This window comes from Maudiozyma barnettii (genome assembly GCF_903064755.1).
Source record: "Maudiozyma barnettii strain CLIB 1767 genome assembly, contig: KABA2_08, whole genome shotgun sequence".
NCBI classification, from domain to species: domain Eukaryota; kingdom Fungi; phylum Ascomycota; class Saccharomycetes; order Saccharomycetales; family Saccharomycetaceae; genus Maudiozyma; species Maudiozyma barnettii.
The window spans coordinates 342,208-368,540 of NW_024545245.1; the positions used below are offsets into that span (position 1 = coordinate 342,208).

A 26,333-nucleotide genomic window follows, 5' to 3' on the forward strand; every position below is an offset into this window, starting at 1 on the left:
TTATTAGAAATAACTGAAAGGGAGACACTTCACTTTTGAAGTTTGTGTCAGCCGTACTCTTGCATAAAATGCTTGAGTAAGCTCAACAATTTTATAAGGGTACCTACCTAGTTTCAAATATCTCATTCTTGAAACAAATATGAATAGCAGCAGTAGTATTACTGTTCATATATCATTATGTATTAATTAATGTGTGCTACTTAGGCTAGTCTATATAAATATTGTTATAAGATTCTGGAGTAGAGAGCAAAAATAATTAAATAATTAAGACTTTTTTGCCTAAAAAAATTTCTTGAATATTGAACCAATCCCTGCTTTTTTGTTCTTTGAAGAACTTAATGACGATGATGCAGTTTTAATTTTTGACTTTGTTTTAGATTTTGAAGAACTATCATGGCTAGAACTACTGGACAAATGACTTACACGAAGTTTTTCACCACTAGAAACACCAGAAAATTTGGAATTTCCACTATTATGACGATGATGATGATGAGTTTTCCGTACTATTGTTGAGGGCTGGGCGACAGATTTAGTCTTTCTAATGGGTTGAGATCCACTAAAAGTTGGTTTCAATGAATTGTTATTAATGGAATTATTACTGGCTTGAACTTCGTCAGGAGTCAAGACACCGTCTATCATAGACTTAACTTTATATAAACCAGATTCTTGAAATTGAACTCTCGAACTTCTTCTTGAGTTTCTAGAGGTAGTTGGTGTTAATTTTTTACCGTCTTGATCATATACCACATCATTAGTTTGTAATAATTTTTCTCTTGTTGATAACGGGAAAATATAACCTAATTGTTCAAACAAATTAATTTTTTTCTGTTGTTCTGGTGAAATTGGGAAATAATCATTCACAGAGGCTACAGATTCTTCATCATCACTTGAGGTCAAATTATAATTATCATGATGGAAATCTTCTTCATGTAGAAACGGATTTTTCAAAGTCTTTTGTATAATATTATCTAATACTTGCATTCTTTTATCCTTTGTTACAGTAGATTTTTCATGTGGAGCACCTTCAATCAATAGATTTCTATCTATGAATTCAAATGGAACTACTATCACTGGGATTGTATAATGTTTCATCACAAAAAACGGTAATTTCACATTTCCATTTCTAAATTTTATTTGAATATTAGCACTTACTGTTGCAACAATATGCACACTTGGCTTATAAAGAGCTGCTACTTTCGTTAAAGCTGATTTTGTTGAATTATCCTTAACCATTTCAACAGTGATTTTAACTTTTTTATGAGATAATCTTGCCGCATAATAATCTAAAAGATTTTTACCAACAATTTTAGCTTCTTCATAAACACCTTCTAATAAAATTCCCTTTGATAATGGTCTTTCTTTTTCTTTCCCACTTTTAGTACTATGCGATTTTGGTTGTTCAATAGATTTTTCATGAATATTTAATAATTCTTTTTTCTTCTTTTCAACTTTTTCATGTTGAACTTTAGAATCAACTTTATCCTTAAAATCGGGAATACATGTAATAATTACCAAATGATCACCATCTCTTACAAAATTTTCAATATACCAATCAACGGTGGACCAAGTGAAACGTCTCCCAGAGACATAACATGAAACTACTCTTAAGGAACCATTTTCATCCTTATATTTATTATTTAATTTTCTATGCACTGAATTAACACAATTTTGAAAATTCTCATTTTCCATAGTTAAGGATAATGCTTTATAATCCACTGAGGGCCTTGATGGATAAACGCATGCAAGAGAATCCAATACGGTATTTGGAATCTTTATCGTACTTGCCTTTTTATTATCAAAAAACACAGGATTTTGTTTCCCAAAATCAAATTGATCCATCGTAGATTTTGTTGATCTACCAAGACTCATATAAGAATTTTCCAAAGCAGCTAATTCAGCATCACTCATATTAGCAAATGATTTTCTTCTGAGGTCTCTTGTGGATGATCCCGATATGCCATCATTAAGATCCCCTAAACTTCGGTTTTTATTTTGAATCCTATCTTCTACTTCATTAAGGTTAGAAAATAATGATTGAGTATAACCTGCTTTTGAACCTGAATTATATTGAGTATTATTATTTGTAATTTTAATCATATTCTTAGATTCTACTGTAGTCATATCTCCGATATCTATACTATCAATATGTCGTGATTCACTTACATGCCTGTTGATTTTCTTTAGAATCGATTTATCAGGTGGTGGAGGCAACTTGCCGACATTCAATTTTGATCCTGTTGTTGACGGTCTTTCAAGGGGTGATTCACTCCTACTACTCATCGAAGAGGTCTTATAGATAGGTATCGATGGTTGTTTCAAAGAGAATTCATTTAATGAACGAGGAGACGGTACTTCTATCCCTTTCTCATTGTCCATCACCGGCGTGATTCGCTGACTGAGACTCTCTCCAATCAATGGAGGTCTATCATTCAACGAATCTCTTCTATCAAATTCTTCTTCTTCGGTACGATCATCTTTAGTGTTTTGATTGTATAATGGGTTATACTGAGGTGGAATATGTGAAAATCTATTATTATAACCAATATAACGATTATTTTGTTTTAAGATCTTAATTTCATCATCGACTAACGATGGCGAGAGGTTATCAAAAGAAATATGTCTCTTATACTTCGGAGGTAGTGGGAACTCTGTAGTCATTAATATAAGATATCAATCCTTTGTTCTTTATGTATTATTTGGAGGTGTCGAGAAAGTAGTACTGAAAAAAAAAAATACCAAAAAAAAAAGGGTCTTCCTTATCCTTTAGAGGTATGGTTCAAAAGTCAAAAAATAAAGAAAATAGAGTACAAAGTGGTTACACTGTTCTCTAAATATTTCTAAATCACCCTTGTAATTATTTATATTTCTTGCCAGTTATAGAGTATGGAAGTGATTGCAATTTATATCCAAACTGTTAAAAATAGAACTTTATGATGTATATTTCAACAACTGATGTCAAATAAAAAAAACGTAGCTTATTGTATGTCAAATATACTGTAGGTTTCCCTAAATGGTAATCTTATATACAAGTTATAATTGATTAACAGAATAGTATACACATATATAATATATATATAGGAAACTGTCACTCCTTTAACTGAGCTAATATGAAAATAAATGTACAAACGACTTACCCTTCTAGTTCTTCTCTTTCTCTTGTCCCCCCTTTTGGCGGAAAACAGCAGCAGCACCACGCAGTTAAAATTCACCTCTCTTAACGGGAGTGGCCTGTTCCGTTCATCGCACAGAAAATCAATATTTTCGATTATATAATAATTGTTCCTGCGTGAGTTTCTCAGGGTAGAATGAGTTTTCTCCGAAATCACTACATGAAACCCTAGGTTAGGGCTTCACTGAAAGTATATTCTTGTCTGGGAAGTGGAACGAATAAACGTGGCATATTTAGACATTCAGACAAGGTATACTGTTCAAAGTTGATAGACTTTCTTTCGTCGATTCTTCATTTTGATCAGCCAATTTTTTTCACTCGTTTGCATTTTTTTTTTCCGTTTTGGTTGTGTTCTAGTGGGTGGGGAGTAGTGCTGAATTAGGGCTGGTGCCGAACTATCTCTTTACCACTTCAAATAAATCATATAAGCCTCTACTATATATATATATATACGAGTGGGAAAAGAAATTAGGTATATTGATAATACGTTTATATCGTTCTATTTCTATGTGTATCGTACAAAAGTCTTGTTTTATTATTTGATTGGTCTAATTATATATAACTGAGGATATAACAAATAAAATAAAATTATATTAAACAAAGTTCATCTTATAACACTTGCTTTCAGTTGCTGTCCATATTGTATAGTTTCTTCTTCAATTCCAATATTTCGTCCTTCATAGAGTCCCTGTCTTCTTTCACAATAAATAATTCGGCTTTCAAGTCATTCAATTTTATGTTGAACCGAGCATCGTCCTTTGGTGACATTGATCCATCTCTCTGAGTTGGACTGTCAATGCTATGTAACTTTATATTATCAATTTCCTCTTGCAATTTCTTATTGGAGGATCTATACTTCTCTAGTTCTTTCTCAGAGATCTCAAGAGCTTTACCTGTATTATTAATAGAACTCAAACTTTCTTCATAATTTTTCTTTACAGACTCTAATTCTTCCCTTGTAGATAATAAATCGTCATGTGTTGTTTGATGTTTCGATTCTAGATCATGATAATCTTCATTCAATTTATCTCTAGATTCACTTAAATCTTGACTTCTCATCAACAAATCATCTAATTGACTAGATAATTTATTAACAACATGTTTATGGTGTGGATGATATGCACCATTAATGTCATTAAGAGAATCAATATCATTATGTTCATCATCAGCTTTACTGGTAGTTTTATTTAATGATAAAGTATCTTGCCACGTCGTTACCAGTGATTGAATTTGTTCAGAATATACCCCAATATTTCTATTTAAAGAAGTATCCTTCATTTGTAAATCGTTCTTTATTGTCTTATTTTCTTCTTCAAGGACCTTAATTTGATACATCAATTGATCAATATTATTCTCCTCGGTGACATCTTTATTTTGTTCATACCCATCAATAGTATCCCTTTGCTGCTTAATGATACCATTAAGATTCTCCAAATCTAAGAATTTGTCACTTACGAGGCTCTCCAACTCCAATACTCTGTCTCTCATAATATGATTATCAGCAGTCAATATATCACATTTGTTTTGCAATTTTGTTACACTTACATCCTCGGTAGATAAACTAGTAGTTCGTTTTGTAATCCCTTTCAATCTAATTATTTGATTTTCCAAATCTCTAACATGATTACTAGCCTCAATGGATTTCTCATTAGCTACATCCCTTAGATTCTGTAACTCAGTACGGAAACCCTCTAAGGCCTGTTTGCTAATAACGGTCATATTTGGATCATCATTCACTACTGCTATTTTCTTTGACATCATTTCCGGTTCCGTATCTAATGGTTCAGTAGTCGTTTCATTACCTTTATGAAGTTCATTATCCGATGGGATATACTCTAGTTTAGGAGATGGAATTAATTCATCAAGGGTATTATGTTCGATCGTCTCATCAGCCTCTGAGTCAACAGAAGCATTTTGTTCATCAAGATCAGACATATCCGGACTCATTTGGACTGCATCAAGTTTATTTAACTGTTCAGTCTCATGAGTTTCAGAATCTTGAAATTCATCTTCCAAATTTTCATCTTTATAATCACTGCCAATACTTTGGGCTTGATCTTCATCAGGTTGCAACGTAGCACTAGTTACTGAAGCATCACCAGGTACCAAAGAGTTTTCATCTACGATATTTTGTTTCAAAACAGGTGATTTATTGAAAGTCCCATTTTTCTCGATCACAGGTGATCTAACTACATCCTTCTGTTGTTCAGAAACTGGAGATATTACATTCGTTACATCTGTTGCACTAGATGTAATGTCTGATTTAACAGGAGATTCATTGAAGAGAGGAGATTCCATATTCTTTACATGATCACCCAATGGAGATTTCTTAGTTTGTTCAATCACTACAGGTGTCTTCTGTTCATCAATCAGCTCATCTCTAACATTCGTAGAAGCTTGGAATATTTCCGTGTTTTCAGCCATCGGAGTGTTATGATATTCTGGGTCAGTATATGGAGTCAATATATTGTTCTGAATTTGTATGGGATTCGTGGCTGTGGACTTTGTAGTTGGGGTAGTGTTCAACATTGGAGACTTATTCATTGGTTGATTTTCTACATCTTGCTGATTATTATTACGTTCAGAATCATTCAAAATGTCATTGTCCATGTTATTAAATGGAATATTGTAATGAGGTGTGTCTCCAGTTATCGGCGTTGAAACTTCATCCATGATCCCAGGACATAACTCCTCAAGTCTGGTCAAATCCAAAGTATACAAAATAGTACCTTTACCCATATTTACATCAGACGTATGTAGGTTATTATCATCAATAGCGGCATAGTCGAATTTATCACCACCCATTATCAATAATTTATTGTTTTTCAGAAGAGATACCGAATGACCTGAACGTCCCTGTGGTATGCCCAAACTGAATACAGGCAACTTAAACCATTTGAAAGTTTTCAAATTGAAAAAAAATACGCTGTTTAGGTATATATCTTGTTCATCTTTACCTCCAACTACAACCATTAAATCTTTGTAAACTATTGTAGCATGCTCCTGCATCGGAGGCGGAATATCGTTTACTTCTCCACCGATATTCCGTGGTTCAATAATAGACCAATCATTAATAATTGGATCATACATGAAGATTTTGTTTAACAAACCTTGTTGAGTGTCACCACCAAATACCCATAATTTATGTGCATACGAAACCATTGTATGATTAGTTAAAGGTGGTGGGGTGAAAGTCTTTGGTTTCAAGAATTCCCAATGTGCATCTTGTCTTCTAAATGAGGATAAATCGAATACAGTCAAATCATTGAAATATGTTTCATCGAATTGACCACCAAAAAGATATAATTTTGTCTTCATTTGATTTGTTGCAATGACAGATATCTTATGACCATATCGACCAAGAGGTCTTGGTCCAACTGGGTGTGGTATTGTCCATTTGAATGAATTTATGTTAAACAGATAAATATCGTCATCCATTAGACCATCTTGATTAACTTTATGTGTATCTCCACCAAATATTACAAACGCATTACCACATAGCGTAGAAGCATGACCCACCCTTGGAGGTGGAGTATTCTCTCCAATATCTACGGTTTGAGAAGTAAATTTAGTAGCATTATTTTCAGATTTAATGATCCATGTATCACCATATACTGATTGATCATGTAAACCACCAATAACATACACTTTATCATCATCGCTGGCATAAGCAGATGCAACATGTCTATACCGAGGAAATGGAGAGTTGGCTAACTTGACTCTATTCCAAACTGTTTTTTCTGATGGCAATTGTGGTTGCTGTTTGTTTGTACTGTCATAGACTAGTGGCATGGCAGTTGCTCCAGAGACATTACGTTGTTGTTCTGGTATTGGGGTAGGAAACATACGCTTATTATTTGCTTGTTCGAATGTCGGAAATTGTGGTGCCGGTGATGGGTAAGATTGTTGCTGTGGTTGCTGTTGTTGCTGTTGTTGAGGCATTGGTTGATTATTAAACATCCCATTATTATTGCTATTATTATTAAAATTACTATTATTGTTGTGTCTATTTTGATTATTTCTAGCAAATAAGTTTCCACCTACAGGGTTATTATTATTAATATTACCAATATTGTCATTAATCGTGTTGTGGTTGTTGTTCCCAATGTGTAAAAATCTGGAAGGGCTACCTTTTGGAGAATTATTAGAATTTTCTTTGGAATTCTTATTTTTGTTCTTGTCTTTATCCTTCGAGGATTTTTTACCAAATTTGAAAGGTGCCATCGTTATTCCAAAATAGAGATATTTGTATATAGGATTGTGAATGATTCGGACCTCTCTTTTTCTCTACAATCAGTATGTGTTGATTATATTCTGAGCCGAGATTGCTATTAGTTTATTTTTAGGTACCTTAATTATCCTTCTTTATGATACACCAAGCCCTGAAAAAGAGTATATGGTTAAATGAATAAAGTTTTAATTCTTAATATCGATGGATGGATCACTAATTAACACATCTATTAGTTTCCTTTCCAAGCTATCCATCAAGCTCTCTGACATCTTTCGATCTATCTGTTTGTTGATTTCTTACGATGAGCGTTGATTCAAGTTTTCTGACAGCACCACCGCACCGCAGAGTAACAATAGCAACACCAAAATTTAAACAATGAAGAAAATATGCTGTCGTTAAACGTGATTTTTCACTGAATATAATTATGACAGAAATTGGAATTCATTAGAAGAAAATTTTAATTGTAATATATATTTATTTACTAGTTATATGCATGAGGAATATATTTATTTCTGGGGATGGTCATGAACTGGGAAATATTCGTTTCCTACTACTTCGTCAGTCTCGGGAGTGAATAACTCCGGAGAATCTCTACGTAAGGTTACCGAACCAGCACTTACCTTCTTCATTAGTTGCATGAATTTCGATCCGTTCAACTTATTACTGACTGGTGAAGAGGAACGTGTCGTATCTGGGGTTACTACTTGAACTATACTTGCTGCCACTTCTTTGAAATGGATCTGTTCCCCATCAAACGCACTCTGAGGTTGGGACTGAGTACGGACCACCACAGAAGGTTCACTAGACAATTCTTGTTCAAATATATCCAATTCGTGGTCTATCATATGAATCTGTGCATTATCGGGTTGTTGGAAATGCATTCCAGATGCACAATTACCATTAATACCTGCAGTATTATGTATATCTCGAAACTGCCGTATCATCGGTTCGGAAGCAGATGTTTGTAAAAATGGTCTGTCCATACCGAACTGAGGAAACCGTTGTATCGAGGGTCTATTATTAGATTGTTCATTATTAGCTTGGTAACTACCATAAAACTTCTTATATTCATCACTAAATTCTAAGGGATCATGAATTTGTACTTTCGATAGATCTGGTAAGGCTAACTCTACATTATCATTATTACTGGTATGCATATGTGAAAAATTATGTATATTATTATTATTAGTCATGGATGTACCTTGATCCAATGGTATATACGAAGGGGCTACGTTAGTGTTCATAACAGATCCTCCATTAAAGAAGGACCTTTCAGTAGACTCATTTCTAGCATTAATAGCATCACTACTACCTGTAATCAAATCTCCATTACCATATTGACCTATCCGCGCATTATTATCGTTGTTCGTTAAATTTGCAAATCTCTGTAGAGGGTTTACATTACACGAAGTCTCCGACATCTATATCTTTGCTTATTGTGTCAGGTTGTTTATGATTTTTTTGTTAATGTTGTAGTAACAAAACTTACCATTAACATTAATGCCAGAACTACTTAATGTAACGTCTCGATTCAACAAAGCAACCAACGTCTAATAAAATATTATTCAGTTTATATTTATATATCATTATCTATAAATACCAAGCTATCAAATGTTCAGAACTGCACTGGACTGAATTGCTCAAGATCGAATCAAAATGAGCTGCGACAGAACCCAAACAGAATGCCTCCGGGAACTCTTTATCTTTCTGTCATCTTATCGATGGTTTTAACTTAATATAATTCAGTCGTTCGCTCATTTTTCCTGCGCAATAAAAAGAACGAAAATTTTTCAGACGTTTCTTGTTTTGGTATTCCATTCCGCGCGGGTTTTCTTTGTCAGAGTCAGATATTTCAGTGAGGGACAAACCATTGACTAGATAATGATACACCATTGCGAGACCAGGAACTGAATGAATAAGCAAGTTATAAGGCCATTTTTGACATCTTGGTGATTGTTCGTTGGAGTTTATCCGATGATATTTATAAGATTTAGGCCCGATGAACAGTTCAATTAGTGAAAATATTATATAGATACTTTAGCGAATAAAACCTGTCTCGCTCTCTTCAGAGAGTAAAGGATGGTAATATTCTTGCAAACTATTACTTAATTAAAGAAACAAAATATAGTATCGATTATACATTACATAAAAAGGTTATACGTTTAAATCATCCAGGGCATTGCACTTTTTTTTCTTGCTCAATTTCTCCTTTCTCTTCTATTTATTTTACTAACTGAAAGTACCAAAAGTTTTATTTTCGTAGTAATCATTTATGATAGTCTATTAAAATGATAGATAACCAAAACTCCTTCTAGTCTTGAGACCACCCTCTTATTTTTTGCCTTTTGATTTTGAAGTAATACTTCATACTACATTGCAACAGAAAAAAACCAACAGATAAATAAATAAATGTATATAAAATGAAAATGGGTGTTAGTTCTTTTCTTGTAACCGTAGTGTTTCATAAATGAAGATATTTCTAAAAAAGATGTTGGGAAATGTAAAAGGAGGAAAACCCAAGATAGGAAGGGAGAGTTCAATTTCATTTAGGAAAAAGGCAAAAAAAAATAAGTTCTTTAACGAAACAAATGTATATTTGAATCTTTTTATCAGATGGAACATAAATTTTTTTTATTATTATTATTTTAAAATTGTCTAAAATGATCAGTAGTAAAGATCAAAGGTAAAAGGAAATATTAAGGAAAGCGCATACTTGCATGAAAGAAAAAATTAGGATAGAAAAAAAATTGGGACAAAGGTTAGGTAAATGGTAGGAAAATTTTTGTTTTAAAAGTTCATATCATTCAGGACCTTCAATGTCATAACTTCATAATTGGGCTTCAGCTAGTTTCTTAGCAGCAAGAACTTCGGCTCTTAGTCTTAATCTTCCTGACAAAATATCACCGATCTTGTTGAATTCTTCCCAGTGGACTTCAGTACCCTTTCTTAATTCAATACTAGTCTCTTCTTCCCATAGCTTAGCAATTGGCTTGAAAGTAACTTGAGAACCATTAACACAGATGACAGCAGCAGAGTCATCTTCGTGAGCAACTGTAGAGATCTTGTCACCCTTGGCATTGTAGCGGAATCTTAAGACGTGAGCATCGGAATCGTCACATGGTAGGTTTCTCTTGTTCCAGTTTTCGAAGAACTTGATACACTTGACAGCATATCTTGAAGCAGTAACTCTATCCTTAGAAGATGGAACACCACCTTGTTGAACATGACCTGGAATAGCAGTCTTGGCACCAAATTTCTTGTCACTTTGTTCACAATATATATCAGCAATCAATTCAGTAGTGTAAACGCTTGAAGCTTCTTCATTTCTAATGACAATCTTACCGTTTCTGACTTCACCTTTATCGTGACTGAAGTTTTCCTTCAATAAAGATAAATCTTCAGCGATGGAAGATAAATTGATCTTATTTTCTGGAGTATATACGGAGACAGCACCAGTGACTAAACCAGTGAAGGAGGCAATGTAACCCGAGTGTCCACCTTGTACTTCAACAACAAAACATCTCTTTCTGGTGGCAGAAGCACTTTGCTTGATATCGTCAGTGTAGTTGACTAAAGTGTTTAGACAAGTGTCAACACCTAGAGAATATTCGGTACCTGGAACATTGTTAGAGATTGTAGATGGAATCAAAGTCATTGGAATGTTAAATATTGGGTGGTCCTTTCTAGAATCACGCAATTGCTTTAAGGATCTGAAACCTTCGAAACCACCAAGGATCATTAGACCATCAAACTTGAATTTTTGGAAGTAGTATGCAATGGTACCCATGTCTTCAGCGGCTACGGATCTGTTAGTACCAATCTCGGAACCACCCAGGTTGTGCCAGTTTTCGACATCAATCCAGGATAATTCCTTGACTTTACCAGTTTGGATCAAACCACTGAAACCGTTCATGATAGCGTATGGTTTGTGACCGTGAGATAAACAGTATAGAGTGGCGGCTCTGGTGGCAGCGTTCAAAGCGGCAGATGGAGCACCGACATGAACAATACCAATGTTCAATCTTTCGGCTGGTGGTAGTAATTCAGTACCATCATCTCTAACAGTAGTAGATAAGAAGTTTTCGTATAGTTCAATGAATTCAGTGTCTCTCAAGCTAATAGCCTTGTCGAAGTTCTTACTTTCAATGGCATCAGCAACTTGTTTGGTCAATTTGACAGATTCAACCAAAGGCATTCTGATGATCTTGTTTTCTAGGATACCAATCAATGGAGATGGAGTCTCTGGGGTGTTTTCCAAGACGGCCTTGACAGCATCAACACCTTGTAAAGTAGCCAACCATCTGTCGTGAGCGACAGCAGTACCACCTCTTTGGACGTGACCCAAGATGGTGACCTTGGTATCCAGACCCAAGTCGATCAGGACGTCCTTAACGTGTTCAGCGGTAATTGGGTTCAATTCGTCATCTAGAGCACCTTCAGCAACAATGACAGTGTTGTTTCTTCTACCCTTGTTTCTGTGTCTTTGACAGACATCCTTCAATTCTTGTTGCCATTTTCCAGCTGGAACGGCTCTTTCTGGAATGAAGATGTAATCAGCACCGGTGGCAATACCAGCCATCAGAGCTAACCAACCACAATGTCTACCCATAACTTCAACGACGAAGGCTCTGGAGTGAGATTTGGCAGTAGCATCAATGTAGTCAACCATTTCACAGATTCTTTCCAAAGCGGAGTAAGCACCAATGGTAGAATCAGTACCGGACATATCGTTATCAATGGAACCGACAAGACCAACAATGGTCAAGTTCTTGTATGGAGCAACTTGAGCTTCGGTGAATCTACCATCTTTGACTAAGTCTTCGACTAAAGATGGCCATTCGTGTCTGAAAAGATCGGCACCAGTCAAGGAACCATCACCACCACAGACAACCAAAGCATCAATACCTTGTTCGATCAAGTTACCAGCTGCTCTCTTTCTACCTTCACGTTTCTTGAATTCCATGGATCTAGCAGTACCAATCAAAGTACCACCTTCAGATAACCAACCTCTGACATCTTCCCAAGCCATTTTCTTCAAGTATTTACCACCTTTCAATAGACCTTCGTAACCTTCGTAAACGGCAAACATATCACAACCGTAATGAATACCAGTACGTACAACGGCACGCACAGCAGCATTCATACCTGGAGAATCACCACCAGAAGTCATAACGGCAATCTTCTTCTTTGGTTTCTTGTCGCCTGCTAAAGTAGCCTTCAATTTGTCAATGTTGGATTGCATGGAAGCTGGAGTAGCTGAGTTGATGTTGTTGTTTTCAGCATTTTGGAAGAAATCCTTGTCTGTTGGCTTAGAGTCAGCTGGGTGAACAAAATTGGTGAATTCGATCTTGTTACCTAATGGATCAGCTAGATGTAAGATAGATAGAGTAGAATCTGGTAGTTGTTTGATGGTAGCTTCTGGGAATCTAGCTTGTAATTCTTTTAATTCAGAGGTGAAATAAGTAATAATCAAATTAGAAGTAGCAATCATTTGAGCGGAAGCGTTCTTGGATGGTTGAACATATCTAATCTTCAAAAGAGCACCTTCACTTTGTTTGCTGTTTTGAGCTTCTTGTTGAGGAACTCTGAAACCTAATTCATCAATTTCACTCAATTTGAACGATTCTAACCATGTTTCTCTAATAGAATCGTGAGAAGTACCAATGGATAATACGGAATCTTCACCAGTAGTAAACTTGTCAAAATCCTTAATGGTAACAAAACCTAAAGAATGATAAAATCTAATAGTTTGCTTGAATAGTGTCTCATCAGTAGTGACGAGAGAGGTGAAAGCTACACCATAATATGGGTCAGTAGCAGTCATTTTTGAAATAAAAATAGTCTTTCTACTTTTTTTGTCCTACTTTTGCGTTACTATCCTGTAAAATAAAGGGAATGAAAGAACTTTAAAAAGAGACTAGTACTAAAAAAATAGGTTTTAATATATAATAGTGATAAACAGTTAAAATATATATAGAATAGTGTTGTTTGTTCATGTTAACATCACTAATATATAAAGAAGATGTAAATAAAATAACAAAATAATCGGTTCAAGATAGGAGGGAAACCCTCATCAGGAGAATAAAAAACTCACTGAGACCTTCTCCAGGAAGGAAAAAGACAAGCAAGTAAAACCAAAAAAAATAAATAAAAAATTTCCTGTAAGAAGAATAGACTCTAAGTATATGCATCTTCCTCTCATTGAGAGTCAGTAATAAAAAATAAAAGAGAATATCCTTCTACCATCAACAGATTATCTAAGCTTTCCCTTTCCCGTTTCCAAGGTATTTCCAATATTATTGCTATCCTCATCGTCTCTCTCTCCCTCTCTGTTTCGGTTATTGCCTGAAAGTTCACAGGAAGGAATTTCGAGCATCACGAAAGAAACTTGAAAAACTGAAAAAAAACAACGCAACGCAACGCGACGGCTTCCACTTGCCAGGAGACATCCTCGCCGAGAAACCTTTGCAGTGGCGACGAATATCTTCTGTCCCTTGTTGCAACAAAATAATTCTGATAGTGTTAGTTTATGTGCCGCGCGGTGCTTTTCCGCTGTGAGAGAGATTATGTAACAAATTTAGAGGAACCCCGGGTGTGTGGGTGAAGGCTCAAAAAGCTATGAAAAAATGGATTCTGGTTAGGGCACGTCTTTAAACCCTAGGTTATGTTAGGAGGGCTCAGTATATATATAATTAGTTACGATGATTACATTGTGATATCTATCTATATATATATAAGTGATGATGACGCAATCATTATAAATCTACCAGACTATTGTCTTGTCTTAGAGTATGGCCTAGAGGAGCTTGATGATATTGCTGTTGCTGTTGCTGTTGTTGTTGTTGTTGCTGTGGTGATTCAGATTGATCGAATGGATTCACAGCAGCTATCTGGACAGGAACAGGCATATATGTGATCCCTGTGGTAGTGTCTGTCATTAATCCCGGATTCTCTGCAAGAACATCCATTCCAAATGGATTGTTAATCATCATACTTGTTGACCTCGCTGGTGCTAAAGACTGTGATGCTTGAGGTTGTGAATTTCCTACTGCTGCTGCTGCATAACTTGGTGGAGCATTAATACTGGGACTCCCCATGTATTGGGAATTGGTGTATGAAACTTGAACAGGTTGTTGCATTAAGAACGGATTTCCAGTAGCAGTAGTTTGTAATTCTTGTTGTGGTTGCGGCTCGAAAGAGAATTGATCGATTTGTGGTGAGAATGGATTGTTACTAGACATTGTAGACGGCGAAATCAAATATTGTTGTTGTTGTAATTGTTGTTGCAATTTCCGTTTTTCTTCTTGTACTTCATCATATTTCTGTTGTGCTACCGGTGTCAATTCATCATCACGAGCAATACTCTGTTGTCTCGATGGTTCTCTTCTTTGCTCTTGTTGTGGTTGTTGTTGTGGTTCGAATCTTGGAGTTTGTTTGGAAGTATAATTCGACCTATCATTTAGATGATCTTCCAGCGATCTAATCAACTTTGTAGTGATGTGTTTAATAACAGGTATATTCAACCCCAATGCTTTACCTACACGTAAGTATGTTACCACTGATTCTGTGACATCTACAAATCTCTTGTATAGGTCTAATGTGATCTCTGCATCTTCATAAGCTAAATCAAAGAAGGATTCCAGTAATTTAATGACACCTTCATTCAATTTATTGTACAACGATAATAAATCTTTAACTAATAATTTAAAAGTGAAAAAAAATAAATCTGTCTCTAAATCCATTTGAGAATATTTATTCCTCATCAATTTCAAAGTCTGTCTCTCGAGCGATTGCACATAACGTAACCTTTCTTTATTACTTGGACGTGATTCGCTCCCATATCTTTTCATTATATCCCATTCCACGGCGATACACTCTAAATAATCTGAATAACGTCTCATTACACTTAGATCTGTCGTAGCCCATTTCCGATTACTATTATAAATTTTCACTTGCATATTATTGAAGAATTCCAAGTTTGCAGATAAATAATCCAATACAAGTCTGGGATTCTCCTGGATCATCATATGTATTACCACTAAAGATTTGAAGACTATTGACCATTGTTGTTTATTGTTACCAATACGTACACGAATGTCATATATGATATCGTTGAATTCCTCACGGTTATCAATGGCATTTAGAATTGGCACCATGTATTTATCCTTTGGAGGTGCTACTTTAATCTTTGTAGCACCTTTCACTAGTTTCATATAAGGAGACATTTCCTACTGTTTTAGTATGTGGAGTTGATTATATCAATAAATTACAGGGGAAAAACAAAAAAACGCTAAGGCCTTCTAGTAGTCGGATCAACAAACACACAAATATATATATATATATTATGAATATATACTTTTAAAATAAACTATTAATAAATAATCGAAAAACTCTTAAATGTCCAGATCTGAAAAGTTTCAAATTTGTATATATATATTTTCAGTGAATGAAATTATGTGATGTGACCAATGTTCTGTTAACTAAGCCTGCCAAAAACGCAAAAGATGAAAAACATATATGTATATTTGACGCAACATCCGAAATCACTACGGACGGACTCTCAAGCACGTGACTTTTAATTCTCAAAACTATACATTTTCAAAAGAAGAGTTCTTTGTAATCACTGCATACGACTAGAGAGCACTGACTATTCATACTATTTGAAAGGTATCTCCAAAAACGTCAAACACGTCAAAATATATAAATATATAAATAAAAAGAATAATCCCTGCCAAATAACACCAACTGATACATTATTACATCATTAACCAGTGAATCATGACGTCTCTTTAACTATTCTACTCCTCCCCCCTCGTGCACCGTGATAGTCATCTTAGATATGACGAATTCCACAGTCAGCAAATAGAAAATCGTTGCCCGATCTCTGCGATCCCGCTGACGAACAGCCCCCGTCACGCACTCCTCACCACCATAGCCGCAGCCGCAGCCGCAGCGTACGGCCAGAGCGGTTTCGCTCTCCTCTCCCTCCCCCTGGCTGAATATGTGTGACACCAACAGGGGTAGAACGAGAGGAGACCCCCCGTCGGTGCTATGTCCTGCTGCTTAAATTCATTTCCCCGGATTTCATATATTATATGCATTTTTTGGATTTGAGGGTCCTGATGTGAATACAATACACATACATTTGCTTATATACATATATAAGAAGAATAAATATTTTTTTATTAACGTTTTTTTCATCAAATTTCTCTTACCTAATAGTAATATACATATATAAACGTAAATACACCCGCAAATAAGTATACACACACACACACACACACACACACATATATGTCTGCCATAAATATTGCATTTAAACGATTCTGGAATAGTCAAACTGGTCCTAAAACGGTACATTTCTGGGCTCCTACTTTAAAATGGGGGCTAGTCATTGCAGGTATTTCCGATATGCAACGGCCTGTTAATAAACTATCTGCTACGCAGTCTTTATCCCTATTGGCTACGGGACTGGTTTGGGCTCGTTGGTCATTTGTTATTATACCCAAAAATTATTTATTAGCTTCAGTAAATATCTTTTTGGCAGGTACTGCAGGGTATCAAGTATCTAGAATTGTTAACTATAGACTAGAGAATGGTGATACAATGAAACAAGTATTGAAATATATGATCACATCACAAGAAACGGTAAAAACAAATACACCTATTGCTGCACCACCATCGACTGTATCTAATGATAACTTACAAGCTCATTAATGATTAACCCCTGCATTTTTTTTTACCTCCTTCTTTCTTTCTTTATAACACATACATAATTTAATATTCATTTACATGCTTCAAAATAAAAGAAAATAACTAATAATTATTGTAATCATGTCACCCTACAGGCAACATTTTTAAAGAAAGAATAATTTTTATTTTAGTTTACGTATATATATATGTATATGAATATTTAAAGTAAGTAATGGTTACATTTGTTGTTTTTTATTGATAGAAAAAGAAAAGAAAACGTAATAATACTAAATATAAGCATGGGCTAATTCTACGACTTTTTTAGCTGCAGGATCTAATTCAGCAAAAGAATGAATACTAATTCCAGATTGTTCAATGATTTTTTTCCCTTCAGCTAATTTTGTGCCCTGTAATCTTGCTACAATTGGTACTTTAACATCAAGTTCTTTGGCTGCATTAACTAAACCTAAAGCGACATGATCACAACGAACAATCCCACCAAATATATTAACGAAAATTGCATGAACTTTTTCATTAGATAAAATTAATTCAAAAGCTTTCTTAATAGTTTCAGGTGTAGCACCCCCACCGCAATCTAAGAAATTTGCAGGATCACCACCATTCAATTTAATTACATCCATTGTAGCCATTGCTAAACCAGCACCATTGACTAAACACCCAATATTACCTTGTAATTTAACAAAATTCAAGTCGTATTTCTTAGCCTTAACTTCATCGGGATCCTCTTGAGTCAAATCTCTCCAAGAAAAAACTTCTTCTTGACGGAATGACGCATTATCATCAAATCCAAATTTTGCGTCCATACACATGACACGACCACCACTTATTTCACTTAGTGGATTAATTTCAACTTGTGTAGCGTCACGTTCGATAAATATCTTGTATAGATTCTTAACAGCTTCTGCGGTTTCATCTTCAGTTTGTGATGAAAATCCAAGAGCTTTTGCAATTTTATGAGCTTGGATATCTGATAAACCTTTAGTTGGATCAACATGAAATTTCTTAATAGCTTTCGGATTCTTTTCTGCGGTTTCTTCGATGTTAACACCACCTTCACTGGAGCAAACAATGACAGGTGTTCTAGTGGATCTATCCAAGATGATGGATAAATAACTTTCTTTTACTGCATCAATTTTCTCAACAACATAAACTCCTGAGACAAATTTCCCCTTGGGACCACTTTGTTTTGTGACCAAATGATTACCTAACATTTGTAGAGTCAATTTTTTAATTTCAGCTTGATCAGAACTAGTGACCATCTTCACACCACCTTGTAAACCCGATTCTAAGAAATGGCCTTTCCCACGTCCACCAGTTAATGCTTGAGCCTTTAATACCACACTACCGACATTAAGATCGTGTGCAACTTGCTCGGCTTCTTCAGGTGAAAATGCAATCGAACCGCGAGGATGTGGAATACCATATTGCCCTAATAATTGAGAAGATCTATATTCATGAATCGATAAATTTCTTTTAAACACTGCACGTGCATTTACTTTCAAAGCGTTTCTCAACATTTATGAGATATATATATTTAATTGTTAATTGTTAACCGTTAAAAAATTGAATGATTATATCAATCAATTCGTCACTGTACCTTTTCTCCAAGTCGAATATTGTTACTGAAACAGTATATAATTTTATTACCTTGTTTCCCTTCTCTTATATATATATATATATATATATATATTATATTAATTTATCGAGCATTCGTGAAATCTACCGAAACGGTGTTTTGTTTGGATTAAGTTAGCGGTAGTAATATATTGCCCCCCCCCTTTCTGTTTCCCTGTATTATCGGCAAATATCTCAACCCCGCTTAGCCACGCTCTCTCTCTCTCTCTCTCTCTCTCTTATCACCAATCATTTCTCCAATAAATTTGTGCTTTTCTCTCTCTTTCGCTCTCTCGATTGCACCACAAGAAACAAACTTTCCGTGTTTCCCCGCTTGCGTCCTCTCGCGGTATTTGCCAACTATCCGATATACCCCGACTTTCGTTATCATTATACTCCAACAACAATAACAGCAACCAGACTTAAGTAATGTTGCTATCATTTGAAAGATCAGTTATTACAGACATCGCCGAACGTTCAAGATATATATAGTATTTAGTCTCTATGGAGAAAGAGTTCCCCGATCTAATGAATGAATAGAGCGTGATGGTTGTAATGACAAACGACCCTTGTTGAGTGTATGAGATATTGTTGATTAATGTACAAATATGTGTATATATTGAGGTATAGGTAAAATGTATGACTATATAAATGATAATATTGATAATCGGTTCTTTTCAATGACCACGTTTCTTTTGTTTGGTGATATGAGCACGTAACACTTTTTGTTTATCTCTTAAAGACATCTTTTGTTTCCCTGTGACAGATCTCTTATGAATCATCATCACGAAATTCTTCTTACGTTGTTTCTCACGGTTTGTAGTAGAGTGACCGTCTTCACGCTTACCTTTACGACTACCAAACTTCTCACGACCTTCACGACCTTCCATAATCTTAGCAATACGTTCCTCACGTGTTTGCTTATATTTAACAGGTCCAACTAAGCCAGCAGCATCAATAATCTCTTCATTACGACTGCCCTGGTCACGTGCACTGTGTCCCATCTGTTGCAATACATTATCTTCCGTTTGTAATTCACGTAACTTGGCAAAATCTGCTGGGGTTAAGATCCGCGTGGTGGCTAATTCCTGGAACGCCTCGGCGGCTGTGGTCTTTGTTTTCTCCGTTGCGGTTTCCTCATTGTCGTTGTCGTCATCGCTTAATTCAAGATCGCTATCACTTGCCACATTGTATTCTTTATCACTCTCTACAGCAACCCACGCACCGTCAACATCTTCTCCATCACTGTTACCCTCGTTGTCAACTTCCCAATTGGCAGCGTCATTGTCATCGTTTTGTTCGGCGGTCGCATGGTCACGTTTCCATTGCGCTAATAGTTCAAGACCTTGAATACCTTGGACACCATGATCAGCACCAAATTGTAGACGCGCGTCACGTGTACTGTTCTTAGTACCATTTCTCTGTTTATCAATTATTTCCAATGTAGCTGTCTTACCTCTATCTTTACGTTTTAACATCTCTGGGGCAACATCTCTATATAGAGCAAGTAATCCCTTAGCAGCCATATTAACACCTTTAGCCTTGGATTGTTTATATTCAATCAAATCTTGTAATAATGTCTCTTCAATGGCTAATGGAGCACGAGAACAGATTTCACGGATGGTATTTAAACCTGCTGCAGCAACTTCATTGGCAACACCATCAGATACAAACTCATCAGCAATCTTTCTCACCAGAACTTGAAGTGTCTCTGGTGGAACCAATTCATGACATGCTTGGGCACTGGCAGCCATAATCTTAGTGACATCGGTTTGTTTTGGTGTTAAGTACTTTAGGAAATACGTATAGATCCCTAATACTGTTAGCTTATGGGTACCGATCAAACGTGATAATAATTGCATGATCGATATTCTTTGTTCCATAGTGAATTTATTGTTACGTTTATTACCACTTAAATGTTCTTTGAATAATCTTTCGGTGAACCCTTGTGGGTCTCTTAATAAATGAATGGCACTGAAGTTTAAAAAGTTTTGATTGGCTTGACCCTTTGTATGATTACGCTTCTTTACAGTATTGATGGCATTCTTTAATTTCTTAGCACGTTTACCTGTCTTTTTGTTAATTTCAAGACGATGTTTCAATGCATCAACATTGACACTATCATCATCGTCATCACTGTTTTCTTCAAACGTCTCTTCACGTTCGCGATCAGCATCCAAGAAGAACATAATCCCAGATAACGCAATCTTGGCATCACTATGCGATGCAGCTTGAGTCATGATTTCAACAGTTCTAGAATCATCCCAAATACCACGACGCCATAACTCTCTGGTAAGCTTAGCAGCCCAGATACCTTGAGAATCAGGTTGATCCAATAAGTTGAAACAGATTGCTTGTGTGGATTTATTCAATTTCTGATTCTTAGAACCTAGATTACAGTTCTTCAACAGTGTCACTAGATTGTTATAAATCAAACGACGTAATTCTTTGGCATGAGAATTTAATCCAAGTGAGTTACCTTGTAAGGAGTAAGCAATCAATAATGGGAATAATGTTTGAATCAGTTGTTCTGCGCTGATAACACCTTTGTTTCTTAACATTGTTAAAGAGACTAGGATTTTTTCCTTCAATTCAAAGGGTAAGGTCTTGTGATGTTCTAATAACAACTGTCTTAACTCGTTTGTGAAATTAGCAGTTTGCACTGGGAAGCAGGAACACACTTGGGAGATGAATCCGATCAGTTCGACAAGCTCACCAACGGATGCATTCCCATTGATACCAACACTGTTAGTTTCCACACGATTAGCACTATCATCGGCAACACCATTGGTTGAAGAGCTGGCAGCAGCGGCTGCTGCTGCTGTCTGAGCCATACCATTCACCATAAAGATATCACGTAAGGATTCATAATGAGAATATTGTTGTAAGAACTCTTCTTTGTAGGACTCCGGGTCACGTTTCACCAAGTTTTGTAACAAAATGATGTTGTTTGGAAGAATCGCAGCTCTACCTTTTCTAGCCATCTTGTTTTGTTTGAATACTCTGGTATATCTGTTCTGTTGACAAGATCCTTGAAGTTAACTACAGAAAGAAGTAGTCAAATAGTTGAAATATATATGTGTTACACTGAACACTGCCACATTTTACATGCTCTTCACATTTGCTTGCTTATTGTCTCTCAAACAGACTACAGTTGATGAGATGAGATGAGATGAGATGAGAAAATTTTCACTTTTCTTTGGGACCGCGGATTTCTGTTCAACTGAAAAACCTTCTTTGTTTTATTTCATCCAGCGAAGAAGGGAATTGCCACAACAGGATTTCGGAGTATATAAAAAACAAATGCATACTTCATTTTCCCTATTTCGTAACTGGAAACGACACAGTCACTTAATACTCAGAATCATGGTGTTCTATGCCCCAATTGTTGATTCATTTATACTTGTCATTTTTAGTAGTCTGTATATGTGTAAATGAAATAAGAAAATTTGATTATTTGGGTCGTGTAAGCAATAGTGTCAGGCTTTGATTGTATCAAACGTTTCTGTTTAAGTTGTTTTCTCGAGGTCGAAACTCCTACATACAATTTAATGTGATATTGGCGTTACGCTACCTGCGAAATTGGGAACTCAGCTATATTAGTATGCTTTCAATAAATATAAATAAATAAAAGAGCAACAAATGAAGTATATAGATAATATTTATTAAAGACAAGAATAGGCACTATTCATTCTGTACGATAAATACTCATTTAAATCATCAAACTAATGTTGCATTGTAACTGGATCATAGAGAGAGGGTTTTTTATTGCAATTAAGTGAAGGCATAGCAAATGACCATTCTCTATTTCGCAAAGGTTGCATCGGTGCCAGTAAGTGTAGTGGTTTTTCTTTTCGCAATCTAAATTGACATATGTCTTCATTAACTTCAGGAACTGCAAATAATTAAGAATACTATCGCTCTGTACATGGATCATGTGGCCCAAAGGAAAGATACCGTGGTCATCAGAGGTTCTTGTCTATTCAACAAAGTGTTATACCCATTCTTTAAGAAGATGCTATGCAAGAAAACAAACGCTAATTATCATTCCACAAATAGAATTGGAATTCAACTTATCAGTAAATAATACCATTTCAGGATAGAAGTCATCTTCATCAAGGGAAAGAGGCCCGTTTAGCATAGGAGCTGCTGCTTCTCTGGTAAACTTAAGATTGTCTAAGTTTTCTGTATCATCCTTACCAACAGATAGAAGCGATGGCTTATAATATATTGTACTCAAAGTTTTTAACTTATCCATAGCAGGGAATTGGGGAACCATCTCATCATCTTCGTATGTGGATACGTCTTGAATTTAGTCCTCTTGAGCTGCCTCATTGTCTTCTTCTTCTTCAGTATCGTCTATACCAGTTTCTTACTCGATCAGATCAAGATGACCCACATTTCCATATGATTTAGTGCTCTTCCCATCCTTGTTCTTCTTTTCATAGGAAACAACTAGAATTTGTAATTGTTTTCTCACTTCAAGAGGGAAGTAAAGTAGGACAAAATCATATACCTATGGCCGTTATTTTACGCACCAGTTTCAATTCCATCTCAAGTAGACATAAGGTTTTGACTTATTTCGTTGCATTTTTGGAGATTCAATACGAAGGTGACTGATTAGTTGTGTGTATGGAAAAGGAAAGAAGGTGAAAAGAGAAGAGTGCTAGCTACATATCAAATTACAATTTTTCATATATTATTCCGTGAGAACTACGTTTTTTGTGAAGTTATATTTTCAAATAGTATATACTCCCTCAAACATATAATATACATATATTCTGGTGCTGTACTGGGTGTCACTTTGATAGTATTAAATAAAGAATCAAGGAAATTACATATGACTATACGTCACTTTAAATATATTTTCTATTCATTCTCCTCGTGTTAACGAGAACATAATCAGTATTTCAAGTTAACCTCACTCAATCACTATTTTTTTCAGTAGCGGTTGGCAAACCGTATATGTGAAAGCAACAATCTCTTGGTTATATTGTTTATCAAACACGTACGTAACAAGTTCCTTTATTACAATATTTCGATATAGTAGAGCACATTAATCTTAATCTTGCTCCGCAGAAAAAATGTCAGAGAAAATTTTCAACTAAGCGATGCGATGCGATGAGATGTTCATCTATAAGATGAGTGCAAGTTTTTAAACACAACATTATAAGACACATTCAATCCTTCGAGAGGTTTACATGTTCGTAAGAAATCAACCTATATAACAACCCAAAACTAAGCGCCCAAATAAACTAGAATGTCAGCTTCTAATTTTAAGACTTTAGGTCTTTCTAAATGGTTGGTTGAATCCTTAACCGCAATGAAAATTACACAACCAACAGAGATTCAAAAGCATTGTATACCGAAAATTTTGGAAGGTAGTGACTGCATAGGTGGTGCCAAGACTGGTTCTGGTAAGACAATTGCTTTTGCTGGCCCTATGTTAACTAAATGGTCCGAGGATCCAAGTGGGATGTTTGGTATTGTATTGACACCAACTAGAGAACTGGCTATGCAAATAGCAGAACAGTTCACAGCTTTAGGAAGTCAAATGAATATCCGTGTAGCTTTAGTTGTAGGTGGGGAGAGTATTGTACAGCAAGCTATTGAGTTACAGAGGAAACCCCATTTTATCATTGCTACTCCAGGTAGATTGGCTCATCATATTATGAATAGTGGTGATGATACAGTGGGAGGATTGAGACGTGTAAAATATCTAGTTTTAGATGAAGCAGATTTTTTACTCACAGATACTTTTGCAAATGATTTAGGAACTTGTATTGGCGCATTACCGCCAAAGAATAAAAGGCAAACATTATTATTTACTGCTACAATGACAGATCAAGTGAAGGCTCTCCAGGAGGCACCAAGTATAGAAGGCAAGCCACCTCTTTTCTCATACCAAGTTGAAAGTATCGATAATGTAGCTATTCCTTCGACGTTACAAACAGAGTACTTATTAGTCCCAGAACATGTTAAGGAGGCTTATTTGTATCAGCTGTTGACATGTCAGGAATACATCGAATCCAGTGCTATAATATTTGTTAATAGAACTACCGCAGCAGAAGTTTTACGTAGAACATTGTTTCGTTTAGGCTTGAGAGTAGCATCCTTACATTCACAGATGCCACAACAAGAGAGAACAAATTCTTTACAAAGATTCCGTGCGAATGCAGCAAGGATCTTAATCGCTACAGATGTTGCGTCTAGAGGTTTGGATATCCCTATTGTCGAATTAGTCATTAATTATGACATCCCATCCGACCCAGATACGTATATCCATCGTTCTGGTCGTACTGCTCGTGCAGGAAGAACGGGTGATGCCATTAGTTTTGTCACTGAGAGAGATATTTCTAGAATTGAGGCTATTGAGGACCGTATCAACAAAAAAATGACGGAATGTGATAAAGTGCATGATACTGCCGTAATCAGGAAAGCATTGACAAAGGTAACAAAGGCAAAGAGAGAATCATTAATGGAGATGGAAAAGGCTAACTTTGGAGAGAGAAGAAAACAAAGAAAGAACACTAACTTCAGTAAGAAGAGTTCACGGGTATAAATATTTATAGATTAGAACTAAAATAAACAAATGAATACATAATAAGTAGAATTGACAACTATTCCTCACCTTATTTCTTCGTATGTAGAAGTTTTTGTTCTTTCTTATCCCATCGATGATCGCTTTCTCATTGTAAAGCGAAATTGTAAAAATTTCACTTTAGAAGATGACAATGGAAATTTAAAGACCAATTTAATAATCATCATAAGGAACAGGAACCTAGGAAACAGTGACATTACCAAGGTGAATATAGATAAGGGATAATGAGTAGAGCTAAAGAGATACAAGAAAAGTTGGCACTTAACGCTAAACTCCAAATTGCACTGAACTCTAATACATCCAAAGTATTAAGTTGGTTAGATTCAGACAAGGATGATGATAATAAGAAAAGGCAGTCAGATGATGTTGACAATGGAAAAGCATATACCATCAAGGATTTAGAAGACAGTAAAAAAATGTTCTTCCAACTCCCTGTAGTACAGATCGGTTCTGGTCTCAGTATGGGTGATAATGACTCTGGGGATAACGAAGGAAGTACTGATATTCATACCATTGGTGAATTTGTGAATAGTAATAAGAAAATCAGTAGTTTAGCAAAGAAGAAGAAAAGGTCGGAACATTTAAATGAGAGGAATAATATTTATAGAGTAGCAAAGGATGATACGAGAGCGATGGTGGCATTAAAGAATAAAATCAGAAGCGGAAGAAGGGAAGATATGAGGCGAAATGGACCAAGTAGTAGCGCACATAATAATACTTCCACAAGCAATAACAAAGACTCTTCAAAAGGTACTATGATTGGTAGTGATGGAGACTCTAGTGATGACGACGGAAGCAGAAGGATAGCGCACTCCAAGAAATCTGTGAACTTACTATTTAATGGCAAAAAGAAAGGTCGTAAATAAGACTATAGAATAAATAAATGATAATACGTATATGATTGCATTTTAACTAACCCGATATTCTAAGGTGTTGTATCTTGGTGATCTTAATAGAATGTTAATTTTTAATTTTATTTATAACTTGTATTTTATTGCTTTTAT

At 35.5% G+C, this 26,333-nt stretch overlaps 10 protein-coding genes across 10 annotated transcripts; 3 read left to right on the forward strand and 7 right to left on the reverse strand.

The window, feature by feature from the left end:
* Positions 1 to 279: 279 nt before the first annotated feature.
* Positions 280 to 2,658, reverse strand: KABA2_08S03608 (uncharacterized protein; the record flags this gene model as incomplete). The annotated part of the gene is made up of 1 exon (XM_041552025.1): positions 280 to 2,658. The coding sequence occupies one exon, from the start codon at positions 2,656 to 2,658 to the stop codon at positions 280 to 282; it is 2,379 nt and encodes a 792-aa protein (XP_041407959.1).
* Positions 2,659 to 3,793: 1,135 nt separating this feature from the next.
* Positions 3,794 to 7,393, reverse strand: KEL2 (Kel2p; the record flags this gene model as incomplete). The annotated part of the gene is made up of 1 exon (XM_041552026.1): positions 3,794 to 7,393. One exon carries the CDS (start codon positions 7,391 to 7,393, stop codon positions 3,794 to 3,796), a length of 3,600 nt encoding a protein of 1,199 aa, XP_041407960.1.
* A 513-nt stretch (positions 7,394 to 7,906) lies between these two features.
* Positions 7,907 to 8,821, reverse strand: PEX21 (Pex21p; the record flags this gene model as incomplete). Its single annotated transcript, XM_041552027.1, has 1 exon — positions 7,907 to 8,821. One exon carries the CDS (start codon positions 8,819 to 8,821, stop codon positions 7,907 to 7,909), a length of 915 nt encoding a protein of 304 aa, XP_041407961.1.
* A 1,406-nt stretch (positions 8,822 to 10,227) lies between these two features.
* On the reverse strand, positions 10,228 to 13,224 carry PFK1 (6-phosphofructokinase subunit alpha; the record flags this gene model as incomplete). Its single annotated transcript, XM_041552028.1, has 1 exon — positions 10,228 to 13,224. One exon carries the CDS (start codon positions 13,222 to 13,224, stop codon positions 10,228 to 10,230), a length of 2,997 nt encoding a protein of 998 aa, XP_041407962.1.
* A 931-nt stretch (positions 13,225 to 14,155) lies between these two features.
* Positions 14,156 to 15,625, reverse strand: YAP1802 (Yap1802p; the record flags this gene model as incomplete). Its single annotated transcript, XM_041552029.1, has 1 exon — positions 14,156 to 15,625. One exon carries the CDS (start codon positions 15,623 to 15,625, stop codon positions 14,156 to 14,158), a length of 1,470 nt encoding a protein of 489 aa, XP_041407963.1.
* A 1,069-nt stretch (positions 15,626 to 16,694) lies between these two features.
* On the forward strand, positions 16,695 to 17,117 carry MPC3 (mitochondrial pyruvate carrier; the record flags this gene model as incomplete). The annotated part of the gene is made up of 1 exon (XM_041552030.1): positions 16,695 to 17,117. One exon carries the CDS (start codon positions 16,695 to 16,697, stop codon positions 17,115 to 17,117), a length of 423 nt encoding a protein of 140 aa, XP_041407964.1.
* Positions 17,118 to 17,380: 263 nt separating this feature from the next.
* On the reverse strand, positions 17,381 to 18,631 carry LSC2 (succinate--CoA ligase (GDP-forming) subunit beta; the record flags this gene model as incomplete). The annotated part of the gene is made up of 1 exon (XM_041552031.1): positions 17,381 to 18,631. One exon carries the CDS (start codon positions 18,629 to 18,631, stop codon positions 17,381 to 17,383), a length of 1,251 nt encoding a protein of 416 aa, XP_041407965.1.
* A 774-nt stretch (positions 18,632 to 19,405) lies between these two features.
* SDA1 (Sda1p) lies at positions 19,406 to 21,712 on the reverse strand (the record flags this gene model as incomplete). The annotated part of the gene is made up of 1 exon (XM_041552032.1): positions 19,406 to 21,712. One exon carries the CDS (start codon positions 21,710 to 21,712, stop codon positions 19,406 to 19,408), a length of 2,307 nt encoding a protein of 768 aa, XP_041407966.1.
* A 2,276-nt stretch (positions 21,713 to 23,988) lies between these two features.
* DBP8 (ATP-dependent RNA helicase DBP8) lies at positions 23,989 to 25,290 on the forward strand (the record flags this gene model as incomplete). Its single annotated transcript, XM_041552033.1, has 1 exon — positions 23,989 to 25,290. The coding sequence occupies one exon, from the start codon at positions 23,989 to 23,991 to the stop codon at positions 25,288 to 25,290; it is 1,302 nt and encodes a 433-aa protein (XP_041407967.1).
* A 263-nt stretch (positions 25,291 to 25,553) lies between these two features.
* NOP19 (Nop19p) lies at positions 25,554 to 26,195 on the forward strand (the record flags this gene model as incomplete). The annotated part of the gene is made up of 1 exon (XM_041552034.1): positions 25,554 to 26,195. The coding sequence occupies one exon, from the start codon at positions 25,554 to 25,556 to the stop codon at positions 26,193 to 26,195; it is 642 nt and encodes a 213-aa protein (XP_041407968.1).
* Positions 26,196 to 26,333: the final 138 nt, after the last annotated feature.